This window comes from Salvia hispanica, chromosome 4 (assembly GCF_029641045.1).
Source record: "Salvia hispanica isolate PSC_SH4W2 chromosome 4, Shi_PSC_v1, whole genome shotgun sequence".
NCBI lineage: Eukaryota > Viridiplantae > Streptophyta > Magnoliopsida > Lamiales > Lamiaceae > Salvia > Salvia hispanica.
Genome location: NC_142695.1, coordinates 41,798,475 through 41,825,369, shown reverse-complemented (window position 1 = coordinate 41,825,369; position 26,895 = coordinate 41,798,475). Strand labels below are relative to the sequence as shown.

The following is a 26,895-nucleotide window of genomic DNA, read 5'->3' as shown; positions in this document are numbered from 1 at the left end:
TTGGTGTAATTTGGCAAAGGGAAGCCTGTAAATTCTTCAATTTGGGCAATTAGTTTAAAATAGGGGGTCTGTAGAGATAGCCAGTTAATCAATTATACCTACTGGAGTTTGGTTGACTTAATTACATGTTTGCTTGCTTAAGTCCAACACCACTTCACAGTTGCAGCACCAATTGTGCCGATTGGTGGTTCCTATCATAATGTGTTAATTATGGTTAGTATTCCTCTGGTATTGTGATATATAAGGTCCCTTGTTGTTTTTAATATTGTGCACAACCTGCCCCTCTCCTCTTTGTATGCATCCATTAATTTCGTCATTGTTATGCCGACCCATTGAGCAGGATGGAAGACGGAAGGCAAAAAAGGCGTGAGAAGATGGAAGTCGCGGTCCTGATGATCGAAGACATTATCCGAAACCATCAACAAAATTGCATCGCAATGTTGAATATGGTTAACAGCTTGGTGAGCGGCAAGGATGCTAGTTCGGACCATAACCGCGATGCTCGGAATCGTGTCTCGTACAGCATGACAGACAAGATGCCTGCGCAAGTTAGACATATGAACCACCTTACTGCCCTCACCGACGTTGACTGCATAGACAATCTCCGGATGGATCGCAATGCATTCGGCCGTTTGTGTCGCATACTCCGTGATAGGTGTGGTTTGGTTGACCAAAGGTATGTTCGTGTGGAGGAGCAGGTGGCGATGTTCCTTTGCACATTGGCTCACCACACAAAAACGCGTATAGTTGGCTTCAGATTCATTCGGTCCAAGCAAACTATTAGTCGTTATGTGCACAACATCATGCGAGCAGTTATTCATCTGCACAAAGGCCTCTTCGTGGAACCGTCTCCGGTGGATGACAGCTGTGACGATCCAAGGTGGAAATGGTTTAAGGTAATTACATCTTTGACTATGATCACTATTCGACAATGTCCTACATAAATTAATGTTTGTATTTAACACAGGGTTGCCTTGGTGCATTGGACGGGACGTACATTAATGTTCGTGTTTGTGCAGCTGATGTTCCTCGTTACAGGAACAGTAAAGGTGAAATCTCAACGAACACTCTTGTTGTGTGTGACCGGTTCCTCAGGTTTGTCTACATACTCCCCGGGTGGGAGGGATCGGTGGCTGATGGAAGGGTACTTCGAGATGCAATATCTCGATCCAACGGTCTAAAAGTTCCCAAAGGTATGCGCAGGTGCATGTGCTCCACATATTGGCTTGTTTTGTCTCGGTCAGGATCATCTTCTATAGCTACTCCACTAATTGGTGTCTAATTGGCTTAGGTTCGTTTTACTTGTGTGACAATGGCTACGCCACAGTGAAGGTTCCTAACCCCCTTTAAGGGGGTGCGCTACCATTTGAAGGAATGGGCCCCGCCAATCAGAGACCGAACTCACCCAAGGAACTGTTTAACATGCGTCATACGATGGCTCGTAATATAATCGAGCGTGCATTTTCCATTTTGAAGATGCGGTGGGGTATACTGTGTAGCGCTAGTTTCTACCCGATCAAGACCCAAACCCGGTTGATTGTGTGTTGCTTTCTGCTGCACAATTATGTGAGAGGGGAGATGCAGGTAGATCCCATTGAAGTTGAGCTGCAGAACGGTCACGTTGACGGAGAGGAGGAACCTATAGGGACACAACAAGAACTCCCATCTGAAATTCAATTCGTGGATACAGTCGAAGCTACACCCGGCTGGAATCAGAAGCGTGTTGATCTGGCAAACTACATGTGGAACAACCAGTAGATGAATTGTAAGTGCGTGTGAGGGGTCCGTCTTTGGACTCTGTGACTGAATTACATCATACACCTATTTTAATCCTTCTGTCTTGTGTATTAAACGCCCTATGACATTGGTATTGGTTGAAATCCTTTTATTTATGCTACTGTTAGAAATTGCTGGTTAAGGTAGATTAACACATATTTTCTATTGAACTTTTTTTTCTGATTTTGTAAGCAATCCTCTCTGATCTACTGTTAGAAATCCTATCTGATTTTTTTTTCTCTGATATTTCTGATCTAGATGGGAGGGAGTACAATAGTTGAAATTATATAATCCGGCATTGTTTCGGTACAACGTTTTGGTTAATGTATAGTAATATCACTTAAGTAACTTATCAAATCATATCAACGCCAAAATTTGATTGATTGTAAACCATAAAAAATCAATAGTTTATATAAATTTTAAAATTAATATGAAAAACTAGAATTTGGTAATAATTTAGAAATATTTAGACAAGTTGGACAATTTTATATATACGTCGTGTGGGGTTTAGTGAGGAGAAAATAGTGTCGAATTTTACATATTTGTTGGGCATATAGAGACATGATTTACAAAACATATTCTAGATAAGATATATAGACGTCATCTCTTATGGTGAATGTGCTATTAATGATAAACATGAAATTTGCATGTTTTTAAAGCCTAGATTTGACACGTTTTAAATGTCAATCATGCAAATTATGTTCTTAAATTGTATTATATATTATACATTTTGGTATTTTAACGTGTTTGTTGAAAAATGATAGAAAAAGATAGAAAAAAGGTGCAAAAAGGCCAAAGTGCAGCAGCCTCTGTTCGAGCCCATTCTGGCAACGAGTTTCAAGTCCAATCAGTGCCTACTATATACCATTCTCTTTTCTTCGAAAGAGCTCCGCGTGGGTACCTTGAACATCTAAGTCGGAGTTATGTGGTGAAAGTTATGATCATTTTACGAACATCGCGCAATGCAGTCAAATCTGGCGGAAATTGACGGAAATAGAAGAAAGGAAAGAAATTGTTGCCTTGTGATACCAAATCTCTCCGATTAATTGAAGGATTCGAAATTACCGTCTTTCCTATTACTTGGAAGATACTTTTTACCAATTATAAACCTTTTTCAAACCTATATATATATATATATATATATATATATAGGATTGTGTTAAAATGACAACACCTCTTAAAATAACACCATACCACCATTCCTAGCCAATCATTTGTACATGTGGACGAATAATAAGCTGCCATGTGGCAATCATAAAAATTGCTCAAGGGTAAATTTTCACGGACTGCAATATCCAATACACTAGACTGCAATTTTTCCCGACTGCAATATTCTAGCATATATAATATTGCAGTCTAGCGTGGTGTCACAGTGTCATTTTAAGAGTGTTGTCATTTTAACGCACCCCTATATATATATATATATATATATATATATATATATATATATATATCCCATAACCTAATTCATAATATTTATCTCAGATCCTCCAATCCTCTCCCTCTCTATATTTCTTTCATCCCATATTCCACCTATAATTCTTCCATCCTCCATTGGAGCGTAGCTCTGCAGATCAAGGCAAGAAAAGACTGAAAAATCAAGGCATGAGAAGACTGATAAATAAACTTGCATAGTGGTGTCTACTCAAATTCTCATTTCTCGTCAATTACATTAATCTTTTATCTAAAAAATTAATTACGTTCTAAATTACTCTTTCTCATGATAGTCTATATTTATGCATGATGAATATATAATTATAACCACGTTAATGAAATTATTTTGAGGGATCTTAGTTCTCACATTCTATGCATCATGCATGCGCGATTAAAACAAAAACTATAATAATGATCAAATTATGAATAAATGCATATGGATGGTATCCACTTGTAATGGGAATTCAAAGAAATACTGATTCTCTATTATCATTATTATTCTGGAAAAAAAAAAAAGAATAAGATAATTAGAATTTATGGGGCCTCTACATTTTCTCAATGATGTAAGTGGAATTTCATTATTTTTGTTCTTTTGCAGAATGTCTGTTACTATGGAATCATGTCATTTCCATACAAAATGAGAGGGATCATGAATCAGAGGAATAAACGCATAACTCAAACTTGAATAATAATGAATTGCCATAGCAATTAATACTCATTTCAGATTCATTCGGTCCAATAAAGGCTACACAACGATGCAAATTCACATTACAAAAGTCAAGGGCAACGATAATACTACATTAGTTGCCACGTACCACATAGTCAGGGGCATAACTATTACTTATGCATGAATGCCACAAAAACTTAGACAGCCCCACATTACTACTACTTATGCATCCCACATTACTACTAATTAAGCGTCCCACATACACGCTTAAACAGAAGAAATTGCATCAAAAAAAACCATCGCCATAACCCACCACTTGCAGCCTACTACATCGCCCGTTTCTCCTCCAGTATGTGGAGAATGTAGTCGGCTTTGTCGACAATGGAGAACCTCTTCTTCGCGCTTTGTCCAAGAACGCCGCGTACGTTCAGGCTTAACACTCCCAGTAGGACCTCCAACTCCAACGCCTACAGCCAAAGGCAAACTAGGGATTAAACAGTCGCACACAACACAAATCAACGATTGGGTTAAAGAATCGGTTCAACACCTGACGGACTCCCTTTGTACGTAACCAGTGCCTTTCCCTTTGAAGCCATGTCTGCGTCTGCGGCAGAACACATACTTTAACGAAAAACTAAACTCATTTTTTGCAAATAACCACATTAGGTTTATCATAACCACTAATGACATCTACCATACAATTCCAATCATGCACATTTGTCATAAACAAATCATACAAATCGTGACTGACTAAAGCATTAATCGATAACAGATTGCCGATGAAGAACTCACCTTGTTGCAACTGTTTGTCGTCGTGCGCCGTCGTCTCCCGATCGTCGGCGGTCACCGTGTGCGTAGACGATTTGTTCCTTTAACAATAAAAACCATTTTGCCCTATTTAAGGGGGTAAAGTAAGAGCTTCATTGTGGCAGGAAGTAGATTTGGCTTTAGCGCCATTTCGCTAACTAGGGAAGTACGACTGAAATCGATCGGTGATAAGAATCAAAGGGGTGAAGGGTGTTTTAGTCATTTTTGCCACACTTTCAAGGATTCATGGGCTGAACCAAACGCAACACAATGGGCTGCATAAGTTTTTTTTGCCCTACCAAACAGCCTAAACAATTGTATATGCACGTGGGAAAAGCCCAATATCTATAGAGTCATGAAAATAAGTTTTCAGTCTACCACCCACACCCTAAGTGTATAAGTCATAAGGGTTGAGGTGTGACATTAAACTTCATCAAGCCTCTTCAAGATCCCAGAGGCAGTTGTCTCCCCTTGAACTTCACCCAACACCTTATATCCAAGGCATAGAATCATAGCGCTATGAGCCTTTAACTGCATCTCATCGAACTTTGCTTGAGCTTTCTCATCTAGTGCAGGAGCCTTCCCCTTCATCCAAATCTGCCGAAGTTAAGACTGCGGCTAAGCCTTGATGCACCAGAACCACCCTCATCTTCAGTTTTCACAAGCCATAATCATTCTTCCGCGTAAACTTCTCTGCCTCAAGCCTAGCTGCCATCGCAACGTCGTTGATCGATGAAGATTCCCACCGGACGGTGCCAATTGTTGTAAAATGAATGTAAATGAGCGATCAAGAATGAAGGTTTGAAGAGGAAGCAGAAATGTTTGAGCTTCTCCGTGTTATTTCCAAAGTATGCCATCTATTATGGGACAAATGGAGTAATAAAAAATAATTTTTAAAAAAAAAACTTAAAAAGAGTACAAAACAGAACGAGAGAAATAAGCTATAATACATCCCTCTGTTATGATATGCGCAGATCACCTACTTCAAAACACCAATCCATTTCCTACTCCACACTCACAACAAAGTAAAATAATCCACCATCACTTATTAAAATTGTTCATTTGGAATGAAATGATGATTCCAAATGGAATGATGATTTTTATGAAAAAAAAATGCTGCTAAGCTTTTCTCCATTCCATCATACCATGCAGTACCTTATTAGTCTTTTCAAAGTTACAAATACTAAGATTTAGTCTTTTCAAAATTACAAATACTAAGATACTTTAGTACCAGTACTGTAGATATTATTACTATGAATTAGTACTCTTTTTATTTTATAGTAGTAGAGTCATTTTCCGTAGTAAAAATCAACACTTTTTTTCTCACTTATTTTTCCCTCTCTCTTTCTTTTTCCTCTCTTCTACTTTATTATCTTTTTATTAGCTTTACACCTTACCCAAGATTTCATTTGTATTATAATAATATCATTCACTGTTAGTTACTTATTACAGTCGGAGTAACTTTTTCTTATTATTAAGGGATGGGGTTTAGTACTAGATAATAACTTGTCAAATGACGAAAAATATAGTACTTCGTATATATAGCTAGTATAATAACTTGATATAACAACTGTTGAAAAGTAAATTGTAGAAAATAAAAGACTCCGAGCTTTATCGACTACATTTTAGTACTTGAATGATTCTCTCTTAATAATTCTAGCCGTATCTTCTTTGATTTGATTTTCCATCTTTAATTGATTTTTCATCCCTTTGATTTTCCTTAATCTTTAATTGATTTTTCATCCCCTTGGCCTAGGGAGGTTTGTACACAGATAACCGATGGGAGATAAGGGCAGATAAGAAAGGGAAGAGAAGAAATTTTTTTTTTTTAAAAAAACAAACTTACTTATAAGAGAACAAAACAGAGAGGAATAAGCTACAATACATCCCTATGCTATGATATGGATGAGGAGGGCAGCCGACCATGGCCATAGCAAAGCGTGTCACTGGCTACTAGGGCCGGTGAAATGGCTACAGCGCCAGCAAGAGACGCTGTGCTCGACCAACCCTCACCAACTAGTCGAAATAGAGCTCTACTTGTTGCCAGAGTATTCTAATTGTAATTTCCAAACTAACAATAGTGAAATACTACTTAAAATCATAGTGCAAAACGTACACAATAAAAAACCAAAACTAGTGCATAAATCGTAGGTAGCTAGTGTTAATGTGGAGTTGGAGTGAACCAAAAGGTTGGTACAAGCCCCCTGGATACCTGAGAGGGATGAGAGGGATAATAGACGGAAGATAGTTTGGTATCCACATAATTAAAGATGCCAATATCATGGCCACCGTGCATAATCTCTCCATAATTTATTTCATTGAAATGTTCGACAAAATAAATAGAATCAGGGGTCAAGTTGAAGTCCGCCGCGGGCAGAGCGAATGAGTGGTTGGCTCCAACAAACATTGCCAAACCATCCAATGACGCTTCCATGTAGGTGAGTGTCCCTTTGTTGGGATCAATTTCATAGACGTCGAAACTAAGGGTTTTGTATGGGTAGTCGTTACCAAGACTGTAGATGGATTTCATGTGGGATCCGTCGCGCCCGACATGTCCCAAGACATCACGTATCACTAGAAATAGGCGGTCGGAATGCTCATCCATCACCAGATACTTGGGGTAAGAGAATCCGATGTCAATCATGTCATCCTCCTCGGAGTCAGAGTCGTCAAACAAGGGAACCTTCCACACAAAGGAGGGAGATTGGAGGTCCCAGCACTCGACCACCGAGTCACACGTTAGGCAGAAGAGGCGTTTGTGGCGGATGGAGTAGGCGATATCAAGGTAGTGGAGTTGGTTGCACACGGGGAGCCAGTTGGCGGTGCTGTGGCCGGGGAAGCAGAGGGCAATGCGGCCGGTTTGGTAGTAGGTGATGATGGCGCGGCAGTCGTGGGCATCGGGAGAGGAGGTAAGGATAATTCTGTCGGGCGAAGTGGGTACGGGCAAGGCAGGAAGCCTCATATGGCGAGCGGTGATGGGATTGGAGAGGAAAGTGTGTTGATTGTCTCTATTGAATGATGCCATCCAGCCGCGGGTACATCCCAAGTGTATTACACGCTCACCCTGTGCCCACGCCGGTGGCGGCGCTTCCTTCTTCTTGATGCTAATCACTTTCTTCTCTCCAAGGCTGTACAACTTATGATCATCCCAGGATTTGGATTTCGGTGCTGCTAGCATCAGCCATGGCTCCATGATGGTGCTGGTGCTCATCATCCTAATCCTACAGGAGTAATTCCTATTCATATTCCTACCACTACGGAATATAAGTTGGAGACTCATTGTCATCGGCATCTCAATCTCACTTCAATATGGTATCCCTCAAGCTCTAATTTATATAGGAAGATTAAATTGAATTTCAAGATTTTATTTGAGATATACTCCACTATGTAATTAGGCTAAGATTTTATTTGAGATATACTAGTATATAATGAATATATTTATCCCAATCTTTTAAAACTTGCGCCTCAAGTTTTACTATTTGAGACCTACATAATTAATTAATATTAATATAGGAGGATTGATTTCAAGATTTATCCCAATCTAATGAAATACTAATTTATCGAAGATACGAATTAAGAGTATCTTTATATACCCTAGCTAACCCTATAATCAACCAATTACGCAAATGAAAATGCTAGTATTTGGAGGTGCGGCTGCCAGATTATGTGGGCGTGGGCGTGGGCGTAGGATGATGAGCACGAGCACTAATCCAAATCCATGGCTGATGCTGCCGCCCACATTCGACAGAAGGCGCGGTGGCATGGTGTACAACTTCTACAGGCTGGCCGACGAGGAGGTTGTGGTGATCAACAAGTACGGCCAGGGACCGGAGCCTCCCGAGATCCCGGACGACAACGCCCGGGTGGTGGGGTCATCCCATGGGTGGCTAGCATTGATGAACGACCGCAACGACGAGCTGTTCCTCTCCAACCCCATCACCCGGCGCCACATCAGGCTCCCCCCAATCCAGTCCCTTCCTGACCCCGTGCTCAACCTCGACCACGTCAGCGGCAAAGCCATGGTGTCGAAGCTAATCCTGTCTGCAGCCTCCCCAGGCTCGGAGGAGTGCCGGGCCATGGTGTCGTACGGGCAGGACGATCGGCTGGCCTTCTGCTGCCCGGGGCACAGCCACGAGTGGGTCCCCATAGGGAAGCCATACATGGATCAAGAGAACAAGACTTTGAACGTGGTCTATCCCAAGTCCTACGATGACTTTGTGTATTCAAGCAAGAGCAATGTGTTCAGTTGCTTGACCAGGTCGGAGCTCCACGAATCGGGGCTGGAGGACTGGGACTTGACGGACATGGATTCTCCCAAATTAGCTTGGATTCGGACGGACAATGATAGCCCGTTGGGGCTGAGTGATGATGCTCTCTTGAGAGAGCAGCACCTGGCGTATGCGGAGCAGACGGATGAGCTGTTCCTGCTGTCACGTTTTATCCACAAACGCCGACACAAAACTCAGTTTTTCAATACATATAGAGTTAAAAAGGAGGAGGATGGATGGATGAAGACGTACCCATCTTCGGCTTCGGATCTCGCCTTGTTTCTTGGGACCAACCACTCCTTTGCCATCTCCCATTTCAACTCCAATTCTATTTACTTCACCAACCATAAACAACATCATCAACATCAACATCATCATCAACCAGATGTCGGAATATACCATTGCGGCCACCGTAATCTCTCAAATTGCTACTATCCCTTGCATCACACCAATACTACTAATGCTGTCCCTGCACCCATTTGGTTTACTCCAACACTTGCTTGATTCTAGTTTTTTTTTTTATTTGATTATACTAAATTGGGCTGCAACATATTATTAAGTACATGAGTTAGCATATTTATAATGAAAAATATATATTGCATTTATGCTAGTTATTGTGATGGTATGCTAACATATGTACGTACATTTTCCTCCCTGTAAATTTAAAGAGTTTAAAGAGCGAGAATGATTGATGATGCATTAATGGGCAGCAAGAATTTGCTTCAATTGAATTTCTTGCTCACATTCCTCAATTTTTACCACCATTTTCAATTGAATAGTCATATCATATTTGATGTCATAGTATGTATTTCAAACAAAATTTTATTTATCAAGCTATGATCAGTCTCTATGGCATTTATAGAGTTGTGGGCAAAAATGTCAAGGAACAAAGAATGAATTATCAACTTGATTAATGTAGTACTCCTGTTCCATCTCAAACTTTAACTATATATAATTAATTAATGTAGTACTCCTGTTCCATCTCAAACTTTAATTATATATAATTATTTTTTCAAAACGAGTACGTAAAATGAAATAACTCTTGTATTATGGAACGAATGGAGTATATATTATCCATCATATGTCGAGGAATATAACTTTTCCATTTTGGCATGTCTCCAAAATTTTGCCTCATCCCAATTTTTACTCTTATAATTGGTTTTTTAATCATTAAATTCCACATAATTTAATCTTTAAGAGATGGTTAATGATATAACTATTACAATTAGATTTAATAAATGAATATTTGCATCAGAATCTTTTAATTTTACATTATCACATGGTCTTTTAATTTTACATTATCACATGGTTACATTGTTGAGTAGAACTGAAAATTTTTCATTTACAAATACAAGAAAGAAACTAATTTAATGAGAAATATTAGTGTCAAGTTCTAACCTCAGCATATTACATAAAGATTAAAGACCACTATTCAACACACAAAGGTACTCGACACGAAGTGCTCACAAGAAGCTTGTGGCAACACTGAGGTCATTCAGGTTGGACATGATCTGCATCCGTGTCGTACCAATATGATTAGCGATTTCTAGTTAATCTTCGAGCGCCAGCATCTCGAAACTGCCAAAAAAGGGTAACTTTTTATTTATAGACAGAGAAATAGGCAAGTAAGGATGCGAAAGAGTAAGATACGTACTGCACGAGCAGCTCACAATCGACAATGCTGTCAGGACCTGGGTGATGACTGATGAGCCTTTCCATTCGAATGGAAGTGTCTGAAAGATCGTGGATTTAGTCCAGCGACATGGCAGACAGAATCTACGAGCTTTTTCTGCAATGACTGCAGACGGCGAAAGGTAAGTTCCTCCAGAGGTGCAATGCAGCCAATGCTGCCTTCCAGGGTACCAAAAAGTAAGGCAAATCGGTTTGTCTTATCAGAGCCAGGCATAGTTCGATCAGCAGATGTGGGAAGAAGCTGCAACCGTAGAAATTTGGTAATATGGGCCCCAACATGAAACTCAGCTCTCAACAGAAGCTTCTGTCCTTTCCAGCTCTCTGATACTTTTGGAGCATAATAGAATATCTATATGTTGCAAAAAAGGGTACCAGATATCACATATAACCATTTATATATATGAGCATATTACAAAATATTCAGAAAGAGAAAGAAGAAACACTATATTTATACATATATTTTTTAAACTAAGAAGAATATGCTTCATTTGCAATTACCAAAATAAAATACACATATAAAATAGTATTAAATAGAAAATAAAAAGGCAACCTGAAAAGGAAATAACACGCTCGAAATGTTTCATTATTCGTTCACAAATGTGCTAACCTGAACATTCTTCTGGTCATCTGAAACAGTGAGGCTGAGTGTGCTTCCATCGATCAAAAACTCAGTTGCTAAACAATCAAGTGACCCAAAATCTTTTGCCAAAAGATTGAGTTGAGAGCCCTGCTCTTTCCAACTAAGAAAATATATGCTTTTGTGAATATTGCCAAGAATAAAATTTTTAACCTGCACAATATTTATGATTAACAGCAAGTCCAGTAAAAAAGCTTGAAAGTTCATAATGAAGCTACACTGCTGCATCTCTTATAGAGGTTTATAAAACCAAATAGGGTATAACCGATTGCAACTAACAAGATAGTGCATTTTAAGTTGAAAGTTAAACATAGATTTCCTAGGAAAATTCGCCCAACCCATAAGCTTTTTCAATTCAAGTCTTAACAAAGATGAAAATCTAAGCAATTGAAAGAGCTTGTCTGCTATCTCAACTGGACAAAGATGCATCAACTGAAAATTTTACACTGGCAACATTCAGCTTCCTTGCAATTGAAATTCGAGGATGTTGGCAACACCATATTCAGTGATAAAAAACAGCTGACAATCAGTGCATAATTTAGTCTTTAGCAGAAATGTGGCATTATGACATTTGAAAGTACATTATTGCATCTTCTGAAGAGATAAGTTATACACTTCAAAACGGGAGAACAATATTTATGAGTCCAAGCCCCCAAAAGTCCTCTCCCAATAACACATACGCACACACACATGCCAGAAAGATGTTATATGGTGGTTAATCGGTAGACTAAGAAACACACCTTCCAAATAAATTTCCTGCAGCGACTGTAGTTCCTTGGACGTAATAGTCCACATTTTCAGTTACCTCCTCAAGATTATTAGCAGTTTGTAATACCTGTAGAGTAAAACAAGAACAGAATACAACTCTAAGAAAATAACAGGTCAAGGCAATAAGAGTTTTATACAACAGATAGTGATGAATTACCAAATGTTATCTTCTTCGAAAGGAAAAGGTGAACAACGGCATACCATTGTACGATTTTCCAAACTAATAATCAAGTATGCATGATATTCATCCTCATCAGCTACTCCTTTAGAGGAGTCACTGTGCAAATTCTTGTGGTAGACAGTCCAAATTCCTTTGCAACCAGGTAATGATTCCTTCAGAAACAAGGTATAAAACAAACTCATGAAACAATCTAGGAGAAACTAAAATTCTCTTAAAGCTTTACATTCTACGAAGAAGAAAAAAAAAGCTCTCATTACTAATACAAATTTAGCCTTAATTTAATTATACAACTTTTCTTATACATAAGACGTTAAGACCGATGTTTAGTATCCTAATAGAAAATGCTATGCGTCACAATATAGTTCGCAAAGATGTATGGAGACCAAATACCCATGGGGGCATTTGTAATATTCCAGACCCTACAAAAAGAACAATTTCAAAGTGTAGATCGAACATTTTATTAAGTTATTTAGCATTTTCTTTAGTATATGTTTTCTGCGAAGATAAGGGATATTAATCTAGCTCAAAACCAAACGGGCTAGATTGACATCCCAACTACTAAGTTCCAATGTCGAAAGAGAAAATTGACATTCACAGATTCTAAGAAGAGATATTCATATGTTTTTTTATCTTAACTTGACAGTTTTTCAAGAGAATTGCAATGAATTTCATATATGATATATATTGCCACAAGTGTGTATTCTAATAGTTTTACCAATAGAAAACTAAGTGCATAAAACTGAAGGCATCGCATGAGTCTTGACAAGCTAAACAATGCAAGAATAACCACAACCTACATGATTTTTAACTTTTCATTTTCTTTTCTAAGAACACACCGACTTATTCACAGATGATTCATTCATATTACTACTAGACATTGGAAAAAAATCACATGTAGGGTATAACATCTTCCAGAATAATGTAAGAATTAACAAGAAGCACAGCAATAACCAGATATATTAAAGCCCATGTAGTGAGTAAAAGGAGGTGTACACACTTGAGTTATTGTATCTGGGCAGATTGATTTTTGAAGTACTGTGAGAGCACCATTTTTTCCATGGCCAGAACAGCATACCTAGATAGGGGATGCATACATGCTTTGTATATCAGATAACAAAGGACTGTAAATGTCTGAACAATGAAGGACAATTTAATAAATAACGACAACACTATTAGCAATGCACTGGTTATCAACTGATAAGCCAACTTAAACTGAAGAATGAAACTACAACTAACCAGTTCATAATTACTTTGCTTCGCAACTCCTGTAGCATTTGGATCACCATTAATTCTTAAACCATAAGAGAAATCCTTTAATGGACCAATATTAAGCAATGAATCCCGTACTGCAAAGGTAAATTTTTTCTGCAAAAACCAAATAACCAACACATCTCTTAAAGAATAGAAAATTCTTAATTATATTTCAGTATTTTCAGTATTAATGCATTAAAACCAAATGTCAATTCAACAGCTTTGAATGAAATTTATCAGCATACTATGAGAGGTCTGACATGACATCCAATCAAGTTCATCAAGGTCAAATTACAACACAAACAGAACCCAAGATAGGAAACCATAGGATATCATCTAGTTAATTTATGACTTCACATTCGAGATGAGTACAACTTCAAGTCTATAAACATAATATCACTGTTCTACAATTAGGATTGTGCTTCAGTAAGAAACTAAGACGCAAAGTCCAAAGCAGCTTGTCAATGTTTGGAATTTCGAAAGGCTTGTCAATGTTTGGAATTTATCAATTCTAGGGGAGAATGTGAAGAAAACCTTAAGGTGCCAAACTTACAATGAGTGATCCAACAATAAATGTAAGTCAGGGAGGTCTGGTGAAGTTGAATTATTAAATTCATCCTCAAAGCAATTGTTGAGCATTCTGATTGAAATCTTTGATAGATATATTGTAAATATGGGCCGTAATTAAAGCAATGTAATTTTTTAGGCCCTCTTTTGAGAAAAATCTAAGAAGCTGCTTAAAGCATTTTCCCAAACAAAATTCAAGCTCGCGAAGAGTGGCTGATGTTATATAGAGCACCATCAACTACAAAAACAAACATCATATATAGGCTGAACAAGCATCTTCTACAATCCTAACGAAGCACTATTGTCAGTTTGTCACACACTTTAATCATTTCACCAGCAGAGAATAAATTACATCCTTGATACCAAAGCAATATATGATACATATAGAATTTTCTTGACGCTAAAACAATTAAAAATTTAAGGTTAGTTTTAAGAAAAAACAGGCCAGTTCTCTTTAAGCGTAGTTCTACTTCACATAAACATAAAATTAACACAATAGAACTCAGCAAAGAATGCAGGTCATGGTTTAACCTGAGCTATTTGAGCATTGTTTGGACCTGTGCCATAGAATGAAAGTTCCTCGCTGGTAATCAAATCCTGTAATGCATCAGAAGGAGATCTCTGCAGTCACTTCATTGAAGGGGTATCACTTTCAATATCCCCAACCTAGAGAAAAGGAGAACATGCACAGCCCATGTTAATTGTGCCTTAAGATGCATAAAAAAAATTAGAGACTTGCAAACCCCAAAAAATGTCATGGCTAATATCATGCCAGCACTTGCAGAGTCTGCATTTCAAGATCAAGTCTTATTTTAAGAAAGCCTACTGGAAATATACTCATTCTGAGTTCTAACAGTCAAAATGACAAACCTCTTCCTTTACACCAGGACTTAATGTTGGAGCTCCAACTCCAGAATAGTACTGTACAAGCAGACTATCACCCAACCGACTGCCCAAGAAGAAAAATGAGCTTCCAATGGTAGTAATGTCCTACAACAAATCAAGTTCAATTGATGAAAAATCTATCAATGCAGATATTAATCAGGTAATGTGCAATAACATGAACTTAATGTGGCTAACCAATGTAAGGACTGAAGCTCTTGACTTCATCAGTTCAAGCCTCTGAACAACTCTGCAGAATTGAATAGGTCAGCATATCAAATATACAGTATATGACTACATGAGTAATGTCACCGGCCTAGTTTTTACACAAGCAAAGGCAAGCCAACTATGCACAGCCCAGGCATATTTATGCATCATATTCTACAATTGAAGCTTAAGTATCATATTTGTACACACTTCCAACCAAAATGATAACACATCACTAGGAAGTCTTTCAAACCAGATCTGCAGAGGTTTAATTTGTCAATATTTGAAAAGCTATAAACATAACATAAAGAAATTTCCAGATATTCCCAGTAACACGCTCCACCAATAGACCATAAGATAAAATTGTTGAGCCAGATAAGTCAGCAAAAGAATATTCTAAACACCCATGTCAGAAATATGCAAAATTAGATGCAAGGGTTGACTTAGTAAAACAAAATGAATACAGTACTTCCGTATGTCTCCAATAAGAGAACCAAGTGAGAGTAATAAATCGCCAACCTCCCATCATAAACAAGAGTAAGCAAACGCAGCTCCCCTGATTTAGTAGAGAACACAGCAACATCATTAGTTAACCATGTCGCAGTGGTGGCATCAAGCTCCGTAGTAAATCCAGACCTAGGCATCTCTTGACTGAAAGAGGAGTGCATATACATTAGAATAATGCAACTTCTTAGTAATAAAGGCTAGGTGGAGAAAACTGAAAAGAACTAGTAGATTATATTGAATGGTAATACATCCTTCTCCACATATTATAGAGAAAAGAAGGGGCAGAAAGAAATAGTGAAGAAGGCTGAAATTTCACCTTCCATCTGCGGGAACAGCAAAATTGTTCAACCCCAAGTGGCATGAAGCAGACTGACCAATTAAGCATCATCAGATATAGAGCAGGACAAAAAGAAGGGAATAGCAAGTGATACCAAAGATGCAATGCCAAAAAGAGCAAACCTGGCTATGATAATGAATTGTATTTGCACCAATTACAAGAACTCCACCAATAGGTGAAGGAACTGCAAGGAGCTTGTATGCATCATGAGGGAGATTCTGAAAATCATATAGAAAAATATAGTAAGTAGTTCAGATTAACATCGGTTGGAAATTAGAGGGTGGTCAGCTTTAAATCAGTGTACAAACTCCAACGTTCTTCCTTTGTAATTTATCAATGCCTAAGAAAGGTACAAACAGAAGATAACTGAGGCATCATAATGAAGGTTTTCTCAACAATGGATGTAGGTCATAAAGTTAATCTCTAGCACCACAAAAATAAAAATGCTATATTAATGTTAGCACGTAAAGAAAAAGAATTTCTAAGACATGACCTGATAAGCTCTTTGGAACAATTACATGAGACCCTATAGGTAAAATAAGAGGATCATATTTAAAAACACTGACCATTGCTGACCATATGAGCGGGATGCTGCTTTAATGTTGTATTGACGCTGAGTGCTGAAACCATACAAGTGTGATGTTTCCAAGCAACCCTACCCACCCATGTAAGCTCATGTTCATGAAGGATTACCACAACAGGCTCAATATAACCTGAAAATTAGCTTTCAATCATTCAAAAAAGGAGTGGCTAGGAATTTGTTGAGGTTCATAATGAAATGAAGTTGCTAATAAAAGATATACAAACAGATCACAAATTAGTTGCCTCAATCTTAGAGAAATATAATCTGGATACTGAGGACCTAAAAGCAAAAAAAACAAAAGATTAAATAGAAATAGAACCACTGATTAGACCAAGCAATGGCTACAAGTAACACTACATCACAGCAAATCAGAAGAGTCCTCTTATAAGAGGCCTTTGGTGTACCCAAAAAAATTATGAAGTTGAGTTGAGAATTATTATAAATTGATTACCACTTAGTTGCCGGCGGTCAAGAGTGTCTCACTGAGTTGGAGTCGTCTAGAGACAGCACTGTCACTTAATTTAATCCACAACCACATTAAATTATAACTTCTAACTTTTAATTGAAGAAGGTGGAAAATCTGGTAACCACAACCTTAAAGCATAAAACAGATTTTTTCTTTATCAATAGCATCAAATTATCCAGGTTGGAGAAGGTTTCGACAATTCCACCTACTCAAAGGAAAATATACAGAAGACATCTATGTGGTAGACTTCCCAAACTAGTTTTTTTGCACTATAACCAATAAGCTCAACTTAAACTTGAGATTAAAGGAGCGGCAATGATGAGAAAGTCAATAGCACCAAACAAGTAAAAGTCAGTCTATATAATTTACATGCAAAAACTCCTCAACTGCCTTTTAGAAAACCACTTGTTAGAATTGAATAATGCAGTCATTTATTAACATTAGAAATCAAAAGCTATCAAACAAATATATTAGGAATTCTATAACTTGGAAAGATAAAGATCAGATTAGCACCCAATTGAAAATACAGAACAGAAAAAAAAAATCATCATAAGCCTTTTTTCAGAATTCAGCAATTAAACATCGACAGTTACAAGAAAGGAAATTTGTGTGCTGTAGCCCATAAGAAAGTGCTGATTCTCAATCTGGTGCATGCCTTTTATTGACTATTCTGAAGTACACAATCAAAACTTTCCAGTGAAGTATGGGTAAGGAAATTACAATGATTAGGAAATCTATAGCAACAAAAAAGCATACACAAATATTTGAGAATATATACTTAGCCATATTGGACTTTCTGAACCATACTTTTATTAAAAAGGATGCCAGAAAAACCAAATCAGAATTCTTACCATGGATGAAGATGAAATCTTTAACGTGCTTCATATCAAGCTCCGTAGTAAATCCAGACCTAGGCATCTCTTGACTGAAAGAGGAGTGCATATACATTAGAAATAATGCAACTTCTTAGTAATAAAGGCTAGGTGGAGATATCAAACATTCTAATCAAAGTTATTAACAGTAAGTACTATGTTTACAAATATCTCCTTTAAAACCAGCAAACCTATATGTACAATAAGTAGTTTTTTTAGGAACGGGACGGAAGAACAATGTATAACCTATCCTAAAAGGTGGCACCGTGCTTTGTGATGCACTTATTCCTATTGTAAAATGTAAATCATTATAAGAGGCAAAGTCAGCAATGAACCAATAGTTAGTCTAATAATACATGCACGGTCTAACTTATAAAACTAGTAGATTATATTGAATGGTAATACATCCTTCTCCACGTATTATAGAGAAAAGAAGGGGCAGAAAGAAATAGTGAAGCTGAAATTTCACCTTCCATCTGCGGGAACAGCAAAATTGTTCAACCCCAAGTGACATGAAGCAGACTGACCAATTAAGCATCATCAGATATAGAGCAGGACAAAAAGAATGGAAAAGCAGGTGATACCGAAGATGCAATGCAACCTACACCACATTAAACAAAATTGAATTAGCATCTGAAATAACAAATAATATTGTTTTTTCATTGTAACAAATTACTCGAGGAAACTGACACTCATTCTTAAAAATTGTGGGTGCAACAAAAAAATCATTGCTAATATTAACAAAATTTACTCCAGTAAATAGCTACAAATTGTATGATAATGATGATGATGTTATGTAAGCTCAACCACAACCACTACTTTCTTAATACAATCTTAAACAATGTGAAAGACAATAGGTAATAGAACAAAAAATAAGTAATCATGATGGTACATTTGTTGCATTTGATGAATTTAGCTTCATATTAAGACTCTATCATGCAGAGTGGGAGAGCTAGTAACATTGTTGGAAGCAAAAATTTCGCAGTTTTACCTACGAACATTCAAACATTTCCGACAAATTTCAACTAATTCCTCCAATCATCAATTTGAACACATATAATATTAACTAATTAAAAACAAAGTATAGCTATGCAAGGCATCAAACCAAACCAAAACTAAAATGAAGAGGACAATTTCTCAATACAACATGTCCTGCAATACAGTATTTTCCTGGAGCATCCTCCTAGCAAAAAAGTGCGACAAAGCTTTTCAACATTGCACAGCTGAATTATTTACGACAAAGAAAAGGCATAATTCAAGTAAATACTAGATATAGGAAAAGAAGAAACCTATAATGGCAAACGAGCTCAAGTGAGGCACCGGAAATGCCAGCTAAGACGGCTCCACCACCCTTGGGCTCGGCAGCAGCTTTGTGAGCTAAGGACGGAGAAGCCTCTTCCTGAATTCTTACAGTGTAAACTTCAAGAACGTTGGCGGCAGCAGTAATGAGGTTGGGAACCGGTCCAATCGGCTTGGAGGAGGTGGTCCAGTCCGAGTCGATGTCGTCGGCGGTGATCGGAGGGATTTTGGGCGTGGAATCTGCGGAGGAATGGGTGATGAAACCCGAGGCGCAGTGCTCGATGCCGGTTGCCCAATGCATCATCTTGAACGCCGCGAAACTCATATCTGCAGTTGATTGGATTCAGATGGTGGAACTGGAAGTGGGGATGAGTGATGATTTGGGGATTTAGGGTTTTGCTTAAAACCCCAGATGGCGGGATATTGAGGATAATTTTGGTTTTTTTTTTTCATTATTTGTGTAATGCCAAAATGTCTCAAGCACGGTGAATCGTTTTCGGAAGATGCCACGTGAATTACTACCTTCATCCTTGAAAATTTATTTCATTTTTCCATTTCCGTCTGTCTCCCAAAATTTGTCTCATGTTACTTTTTTTTCATTTTTGATAGTGGACCTATATTACACTAACTCATTTCTACTCACATTTTATTATAAAACTAGTATCACGCATGTGCTATGCACAGATTAATATATTTTTAAAACATAAATTTTTAATTTTAAATTAATTAAATAAATTGGAATCAATATTAACAATTAACAATATGAATAACAATTATAAATTTGAAACAAATTACATAATATAATGTTTAAACATTAAATCATGTAGTAAAAAGAAAAAAATCTATCACAATAAAGAATTAAATACAATGGATAATTTCTCATCATTTTAAAAACTTCTCTATATACTACATTAACTTTAAAATTAAAATCAATCCTATCATTATAAACTAAAACCTTCAATTCTTCACAATTCGTCGCTCTTCAACAGAACTCGTAGGTAAAGCCGTCTGCCTCACCTAAAACTACAATAAAATAAAGAACAAAATCAATTTGCAATGCACAAAATCAATAATCAATATGTATTAAAACGATCATCCGTAGAGCAAAGCATAAGATGTATGAGACCCATAAAAGTACACAATTGAACAATGAACACCACATAATTTTGTGGAGGCTTCCTTAGCCATCCAAATCAAGAAGATAAATCCAAAAATCAACCTATTAATTTCACCAAAATCAAATATAAATATAGTAGTAATTGTATACTATCAAATTAAAGAAAAAAAAATATTAATTAGAAAGAGAAATAGAAGTAAATACCGCATAGCCAAACTTGAGAAAAGAGTGTAGGAAGAAGAATAGCCATGATAATGTTGACACAGTTGGCCCGTAATCCTTAAATGAAAGATGAAAATGCTGTAATAATCCGATTCACACTACTAAAAAGGACGGTTCATAAGATGCAAAATAATGCATACCATATATTTTTGTTTGAAAGTGTTAATTGTATATTGTTTAATACAGGCTGCCTGCTTAGAATGATCATCTATTCTGAATGAGCTCTAGCAGTTGCAGAAATTTCAGAAATGGATGCTCTTTCTTGTTCCGACAACCCTGAGAATATAAATGATCTAAAATTTTCTTTCACATAAATCTCTTAACAGATATTGTGCGAGTAAAAAGTCTTACTCCATACAACAGTGACCTTAACAAATCATAAACAACAATGTATGTGCGTGTGTCTTGGTCTAGCAGTGGAGTGGTTAATGTCCAACGACATATCTCTTTATATTTAACATTACAATTAACAAATAAAACAATAGTAAGTGTAGAATAACTGACAGTCAAAGGAATAATATCTTTGCAACTCTCTTCAGCATAACTCTCGCAGATTCTATCTCAGCATCGCGTAGTTCATTACTCTCACTGAAACTCCTAAAGAGAAGGTTCCAGAAAAATTGTCATGCAATATTAAGTTTTCACTAAAAGCATGGCTTCCACTGCTAGTATATGCACATGTGCATTTAAGAATCTTAGATTTTGAGCAAATCCATACAACTGCATGTCAAACATATGCATGAAAAACATCCACTGTTGGAAACCTCAATAAAACTGAAAGTGCACATACAACAAAAGACGAAGACCAAAAGAAGCCGACCATCTCTTTATGTCTACGCATGCAGTCAGAAACTAAGGTGGTCACATCAGCAATAAGCTTCTGCGCATCTGTCCTGAACTGTTCCTGCTTATACAAATCTTAATAAGCTCGAAGAAATACAGTCAATTTCATTCTGACAATTAACCATTTATTCATCAAACCTCATAAGCTTTGGAAAAGTCAGTAATGCACTTTGTCTGAACTTCATCAACTTTAGTTGCATGACTCCCAAGCCTTTTTGATTCTTCAGAAAGCTTTTCAATAAATCCATGAAGAGATTCCGAGGTATTCATCATGTGCGCATTTTAATATAGGATGGTCATTGTGATAAAAAGATGTAAACCTTCTTATTTTGCCAATAATATAATTCATAGTGTAAATAACTTCCCACTCACTCACTTATGAAACATAGGATTCTAAGTGGATTATATATTTATTAGAATTAATTTCTGAATTTTATATTAATTGCATTTACATCCCTCAACATAAAATGATTATTCAAAACCTCCCAAAACTCTCCTTTTATATTGTATAGATAATATATAAAAGTATGATCCATAATTTATAACTTTTTCAACTTACTTTTCATTACATTTCTTAAAATTCGTGTGGTCAAAGTGTGACAAATTTTGGGGACGGAGATAGTACTTTTTTACTATTGTCGGCTAATGATCGAATTAATTAGTGGATAAAATTATTTTCGAAGTTGTATCTGTAGTAGGGGCAATAATTGTCACATGAATGGAGTAGTAAACAATGTAGTGGATAATTGAGAAATGTTGAAATTAAGACAATAATCTTCATTAAAATGTAAAAAGAAATGGGATATGTCCTAAACATTTATATTTGATAAAGTGAAGTTAAAAAGAAATGGGATACGTCCTAAACATTTATATTTGATAAAGGCATATTTGATTTGTCATATTGCTCACACTCCTATGAGGGTTGCTACAATGTTCATTACGAAAGACAAGGGGGAGGTGTAAGAGGCATGAGGACACGGGCAACTATCTAAAATTGGATAAATGACTATAATGCAGTGGTTAAAGGAGTGATGATAAAGAGGGGGGAGAAAAACATTGGGCAATGGAAGAGGCGGAGACCGCGACGCGACACAACACTAAAAGAAAAGGGCGGTACAACAATCGGAGAGAGTGAATCGATAGGGTGCATGTTAGACCCTAACAATGTTACACATAAGTCAAAATGACAAAAAATGACAAAGTGACATATTTACTCATACACTAGTATCAGCACCCGTACTATGCACAAGCCTTATAGTTGTCACATACAAATTATACACTCTCAATAAAGTGAGCTCTCTTGGGCTGATCATCTTATCATGGTAAGCCTTCATTCATTCCTTGTAGGTGGATGAACTGTCATAAGCTTCTATCCGAAATTCGTCTATCTCATTAAATTCTTGTCCCTTATTTCAACATCAAATTCTTGAAATAGCAGAATCCATCTGATGAGCCTGGGCTTTGCATCCTTCTTTGCAAACAAGTGCCTAATAGTTGCATGGTCAGTATAAACAATAGTTTTGGTCCCAACAAGATAAGCTCTAAATTTCAAAAGAATACACAATAGCAAGATCTCCCTTTCAGTAGTCGTATAATTAGCTTGAGCAGAATCTAAAGTCCTACTAGCATAATAAATGACTCTAAAAATTTTGTCCCTCTTCTGCCCCAAACTTGAGCCAACTGCAATATCACTTGCGTCGCACATAATTTCAAATGGTTGACTCCAATCTGGGATGATGAGAACGAGAGCGCTTACTAGAGCTTTCTTCAAGGTTTCAAAAGTCTGTAAGCAATCAGAAGTAAAATTAAATTTATTTTAGGACTAATTATAATTGATATTCTAATGTTTTACTTGATATTCAAATTTCGTGAATAACTCATTGATTAAATGAACAAGATGGTAAGAAATTATTAATATATGTATTGATAGCATTAAAAAATTACTAATATATGTTTTGGATTGTATTGATAAACAACTAAATGTATGCAATTTGTACGAGTGTATATTTGGTTTGTATAATTTGCATAATTTGATTAAGTCTACAAAGTTGATAATTTCATAATAAGTGGTGGGTGTTTGTTATATTTATAGAAATTTTGTTATTAGGATTTTTTTTAGCAAATAAAAGGATGGATGAGAATAAATGACTAATTGATTTATTTAGATTCTAATAGTATTAGATTATTAAGCACTTATAAAAAAATTATTTAATTAAATACGAACATCATTATGATTTCTTTAATAAATTTAAAAAGGTTGGATGAGAATAAATAATTTATTATATCTTAAGTATATTAAAAATTTATTTAATTAAATAATAATCATTAATATTTCTATAATGAATTAAAAGGTTGATGAGAATAAATAGCTAATTTGATTTTTTTTTTGTTTTGCAATATTAGATCACAATCAAGACTAAGTCATTAGTATTTCTCGATGAGAAAATTTGTAGTTTGATCTTTTTTTTTTTATTAAACTAAATTAAATTAAAATTTTATTTAAACAAATAATAATGTCGTTATGATTTCTCTAGTATATCATTTAATCAAATCACTAATTGATCTATCTGGTTTGCAACATTAGATTTCAATCAAGACTTATGTCATAGTATTTCTCGTACTAACCAAATAGTCGGATGAGAATAATTCACTAATTGTACTATATATTTGTAACATTATATCACAATTAAGACTAATGTCATAATTTGATAGTATTTCATTTGAATTGAACTATATAATTGAATATTTGATTCAATTAAACAATTGAGTTTAATTTAAATTCAACATGACTTAAATTTAATTGAACAACTAAGTTGACTCTAGATTTAATTTAACTTAGACTAATCTTAAATTCAGTAAAATTATTGAAATATTATGATTTTTTGTTTTTAATTCAATTGATCTATCTTAAACACAATAAAAATAAATATGATCCAATTAACTAAAAATAAATTAATAATTTCGTAACAATTTGAAAAAATATAAAAAATTTAATTTAAATATCTGAATATTAGCTTAAAAACATGAAACATAATTAAATAAAATATATGAGAATCAGAGTAAAAAAAAAATTTAAAAGCAAATATCATTTACCCTCAACTATGATATTATTAAATAATTATTGAAATCGTAAAATATAAAATCGATCACATATATCTATACTTAACTTTTAGTATATCATCCAACTAATTGGTGGTGATTGACTCAATATCCTTGTTTACTTGACATATTAACCAAAATATGCAAAACATAATATGCAAAACATATTAAATTATAAATATGATAGCCTTAAAATAATTAAATTGCATATAGTAATTACTCGTTCATATTCAATTATTTTATTATTAAATACTGTAGTTCTTAAAATTGTACATTATAAAATCAACAAGATTCGTATATATACTTAACGCATTAGTATTATTATCCACTAATCGAAAATAATTCAAACTATTTGCTTTTGTACTCGAAATATTGACTTAAAAATTACGAAAGATAATTAGATTAGATATATGATAGTTAAAAAATTATTGTTAATAGTCATTTGCATTCAACTGTTTTATTATTAAATTATTCTTAAAATTATAAATTATAAAGTCAATGTCATCTATATACATTTAAGTTATTAATATTACGGAGTATTATTCAACTAATTGATTATAGCTTTTATTTAGTAAATTTTTGTGTACTCAACATATTGATTTAAAATCACATAATATAATTAAATTAGAAATATATCAGTTCAAAATAATAAACTAAAAAAGTTATTTACATCCAATTATTTTATTGATATTAAATAATTTTAAAATTATAATTTATAAAATCAACCATATTTATATATAGTTAAGTTATTAGTAACATCTTCCGCCTATATGTAAATTTGGATGTTACGTATCATAAATGAGTGATAACAATAAAATTTGGATGTGTAAAGGTGGGATCCAAATGGAATTCACCTCGAGCCCACAAAAATGGAACCCAGTGAAGTCAAGTAATTTTGCCTCAATTGAGATAAGCGTGTGTTGAGAACAGGGGCGTATCTACCCTTTGTCTGCATGGGGCAATTGCCCCTCCTCACCCCCACAAATCCTTCTATATTTTGGTACAAATTTCCAAATATATATCAATTTATTCACTAAATGCCCCCTTTTACAATTCATAAAATTACCCTGCATATAATTTTGCCCCCTTTGGCATGATTTTCTGGCTATGCCCCTGGTTGAGAAGGAGACAGGATCGAATCATTCAATGTTAGTGCTCCTTCGTTTAACTAAGTGGTCCAATACGGGTTAGTACAATGTATAATACTATGTACCGAATCAAAATTTCGTATGACCAATTTCAATATACTGATATTGTACTGCTTTTTCGGTATGCCATGCCAAAATTTGGTATAGCAGAATTTTACGGTATATGGAATTTTCATAGTATTTTATATAGCAATACCATTATATCGCTATATAATATTATAGATTATTATAAATATATTTAGTATATATACATATACATTTGGTATTCACGAAATATACCGGTCTAACTGGATATATATATAGATGCCAGTAAGGCAGTAAACCGTTAGTATAACCAATACTACAATACTGTGATAGTATCTTAGAGTTGATACTTTCATATTCAAACATGTTTTATTACATGCAGCGAGAACATGCACCCCATTATGTATATTTCTTGGTTCATTACCTAACTGTTTTGACTTGATACATGCAAAGTTATATATGCTAATGAAATAACATGCATTGTTAACATAATTATCATCAGACTATCCAATCGTATATACTCTCCATTTCATTCGAAGTAGAGCATTTTTTTAGCAAAAGATCTTTATGCAGTATTGTTTTGTGAGTTAAGTGAAAAGATAATAAAGTAGAAGAGCAAATAAAATAGAATAGTGATGTTTCCATAGTAAGAACGATGTCACTTTAATTAAGACATCCATTCTATAAGCAAAATATGTCACTTTGAATAAGATGGATGGAGTATATTAAGCAGGATTGATACATGATCATAGACTATTATAACGGGAACAAATAAATCTATATCAATATGAACATGAACTCATAACGCAATTTAGCATGTTTTTGGAGATTTGTAGCATTTTTATAGTTTGAGTTTAATTTTGTTTTAATTTCAAAATAAATTTTAGATACCCCAACTTGTAATGTCTCCGTCAATAATAGTAGTACAAAGTTTTTTTAGAGGGTAAAATAAATGTATGAGAAAGGAGGTCTGTTGCAGTATGGTTTTTGGACCTCAAATGTCACTTTTGAAAGGTAAGGCAAAGCAGACAAACAAAGGAAGGAAATAGGCATGTCCCTTAACTGTGAAACGTAGTACTTAATATAAAGGACAAGCATGTCTGCCCCATCACATAGATTTGGACTCATATTCCTATATAGTTACCAGTACTTTTTTTACTATTTAGTAATAAATAATACATCTAAGAATTCTTAATTTGCTAACTACGAAGTTAGTAGCTATAATTGACCAAAAACGCAGT

At 35.3% G+C, this 26,895-nt stretch overlaps 3 protein-coding genes and 1 pseudogene across 4 annotated transcripts; 2 read left to right on the top strand and 2 right to left on the bottom strand.

The window, feature by feature from the left end:
* The first annotated feature begins 1,434 nt into the window (after positions 1 to 1,434).
* On the top strand, positions 1,435 to 1,758 carry LOC148928682 (uncharacterized). The gene has a single exon (XM_089056748.1). It carries the CDS (start codon positions 1,435 to 1,437, stop codon positions 1,756 to 1,758), a length of 324 nt encoding a protein of 107 aa, XP_088912874.1.
* A 3,349-nt stretch (positions 1,759 to 5,107) lies between these two features.
* Positions 5,108 to 7,964, bottom strand: LOC125195164 (uncharacterized). Its single transcript, XM_048093353.2, has 2 exons — positions 6,897 to 7,964; positions 5,108 to 5,281 (listed from the first exon to the last, which is right to left on the bottom strand). The coding sequence occupies exons 1-2, from the start codon at positions 7,962 to 7,964 to the stop codon at positions 5,108 to 5,110; spliced, it is 1,242 nt and encodes a 413-aa protein (XP_047949310.2).
* A 385-nt stretch (positions 7,965 to 8,349) lies between these two features.
* Positions 8,350 to 9,557, top strand: LOC125195163 (uncharacterized). Its single transcript, XM_048093352.2, has one exon. The coding sequence runs from the start codon at positions 8,374 to 8,376 to the stop codon at positions 9,454 to 9,456; it is 1,083 nt and encodes a 360-aa protein (XP_047949309.2). The 5' UTR covers positions 8,350 to 8,373; the 3' UTR covers positions 9,457 to 9,557.
* Positions 9,558 to 10,177: 620 nt separating this feature from the next.
* On the bottom strand, positions 10,178 to 19,625 carry LOC125195162 (cleavage and polyadenylation specificity factor subunit 1-like; annotated as a pseudogene). Its single transcript, XR_016128896.1, has 18 exons — positions 19,192 to 19,625; positions 18,372 to 18,434; positions 17,882 to 17,955; positions 16,548 to 16,694; positions 16,104 to 16,199; positions 15,961 to 16,013; positions 15,657 to 15,788; positions 15,129 to 15,180; positions 14,919 to 15,038; positions 14,580 to 14,714; positions 13,467 to 13,595; positions 13,228 to 13,305; positions 12,251 to 12,382; positions 12,022 to 12,116; positions 11,561 to 11,642; positions 11,252 to 11,434; positions 10,607 to 10,993; positions 10,178 to 10,530 (listed from the first exon to the last, which is right to left on the bottom strand). The product of XR_016128896.1 is annotated as a cleavage and polyadenylation specificity factor subunit 1-like (transcript).
* Between the last annotated feature and the right edge of the window lie 7,270 nt (positions 19,626 to 26,895).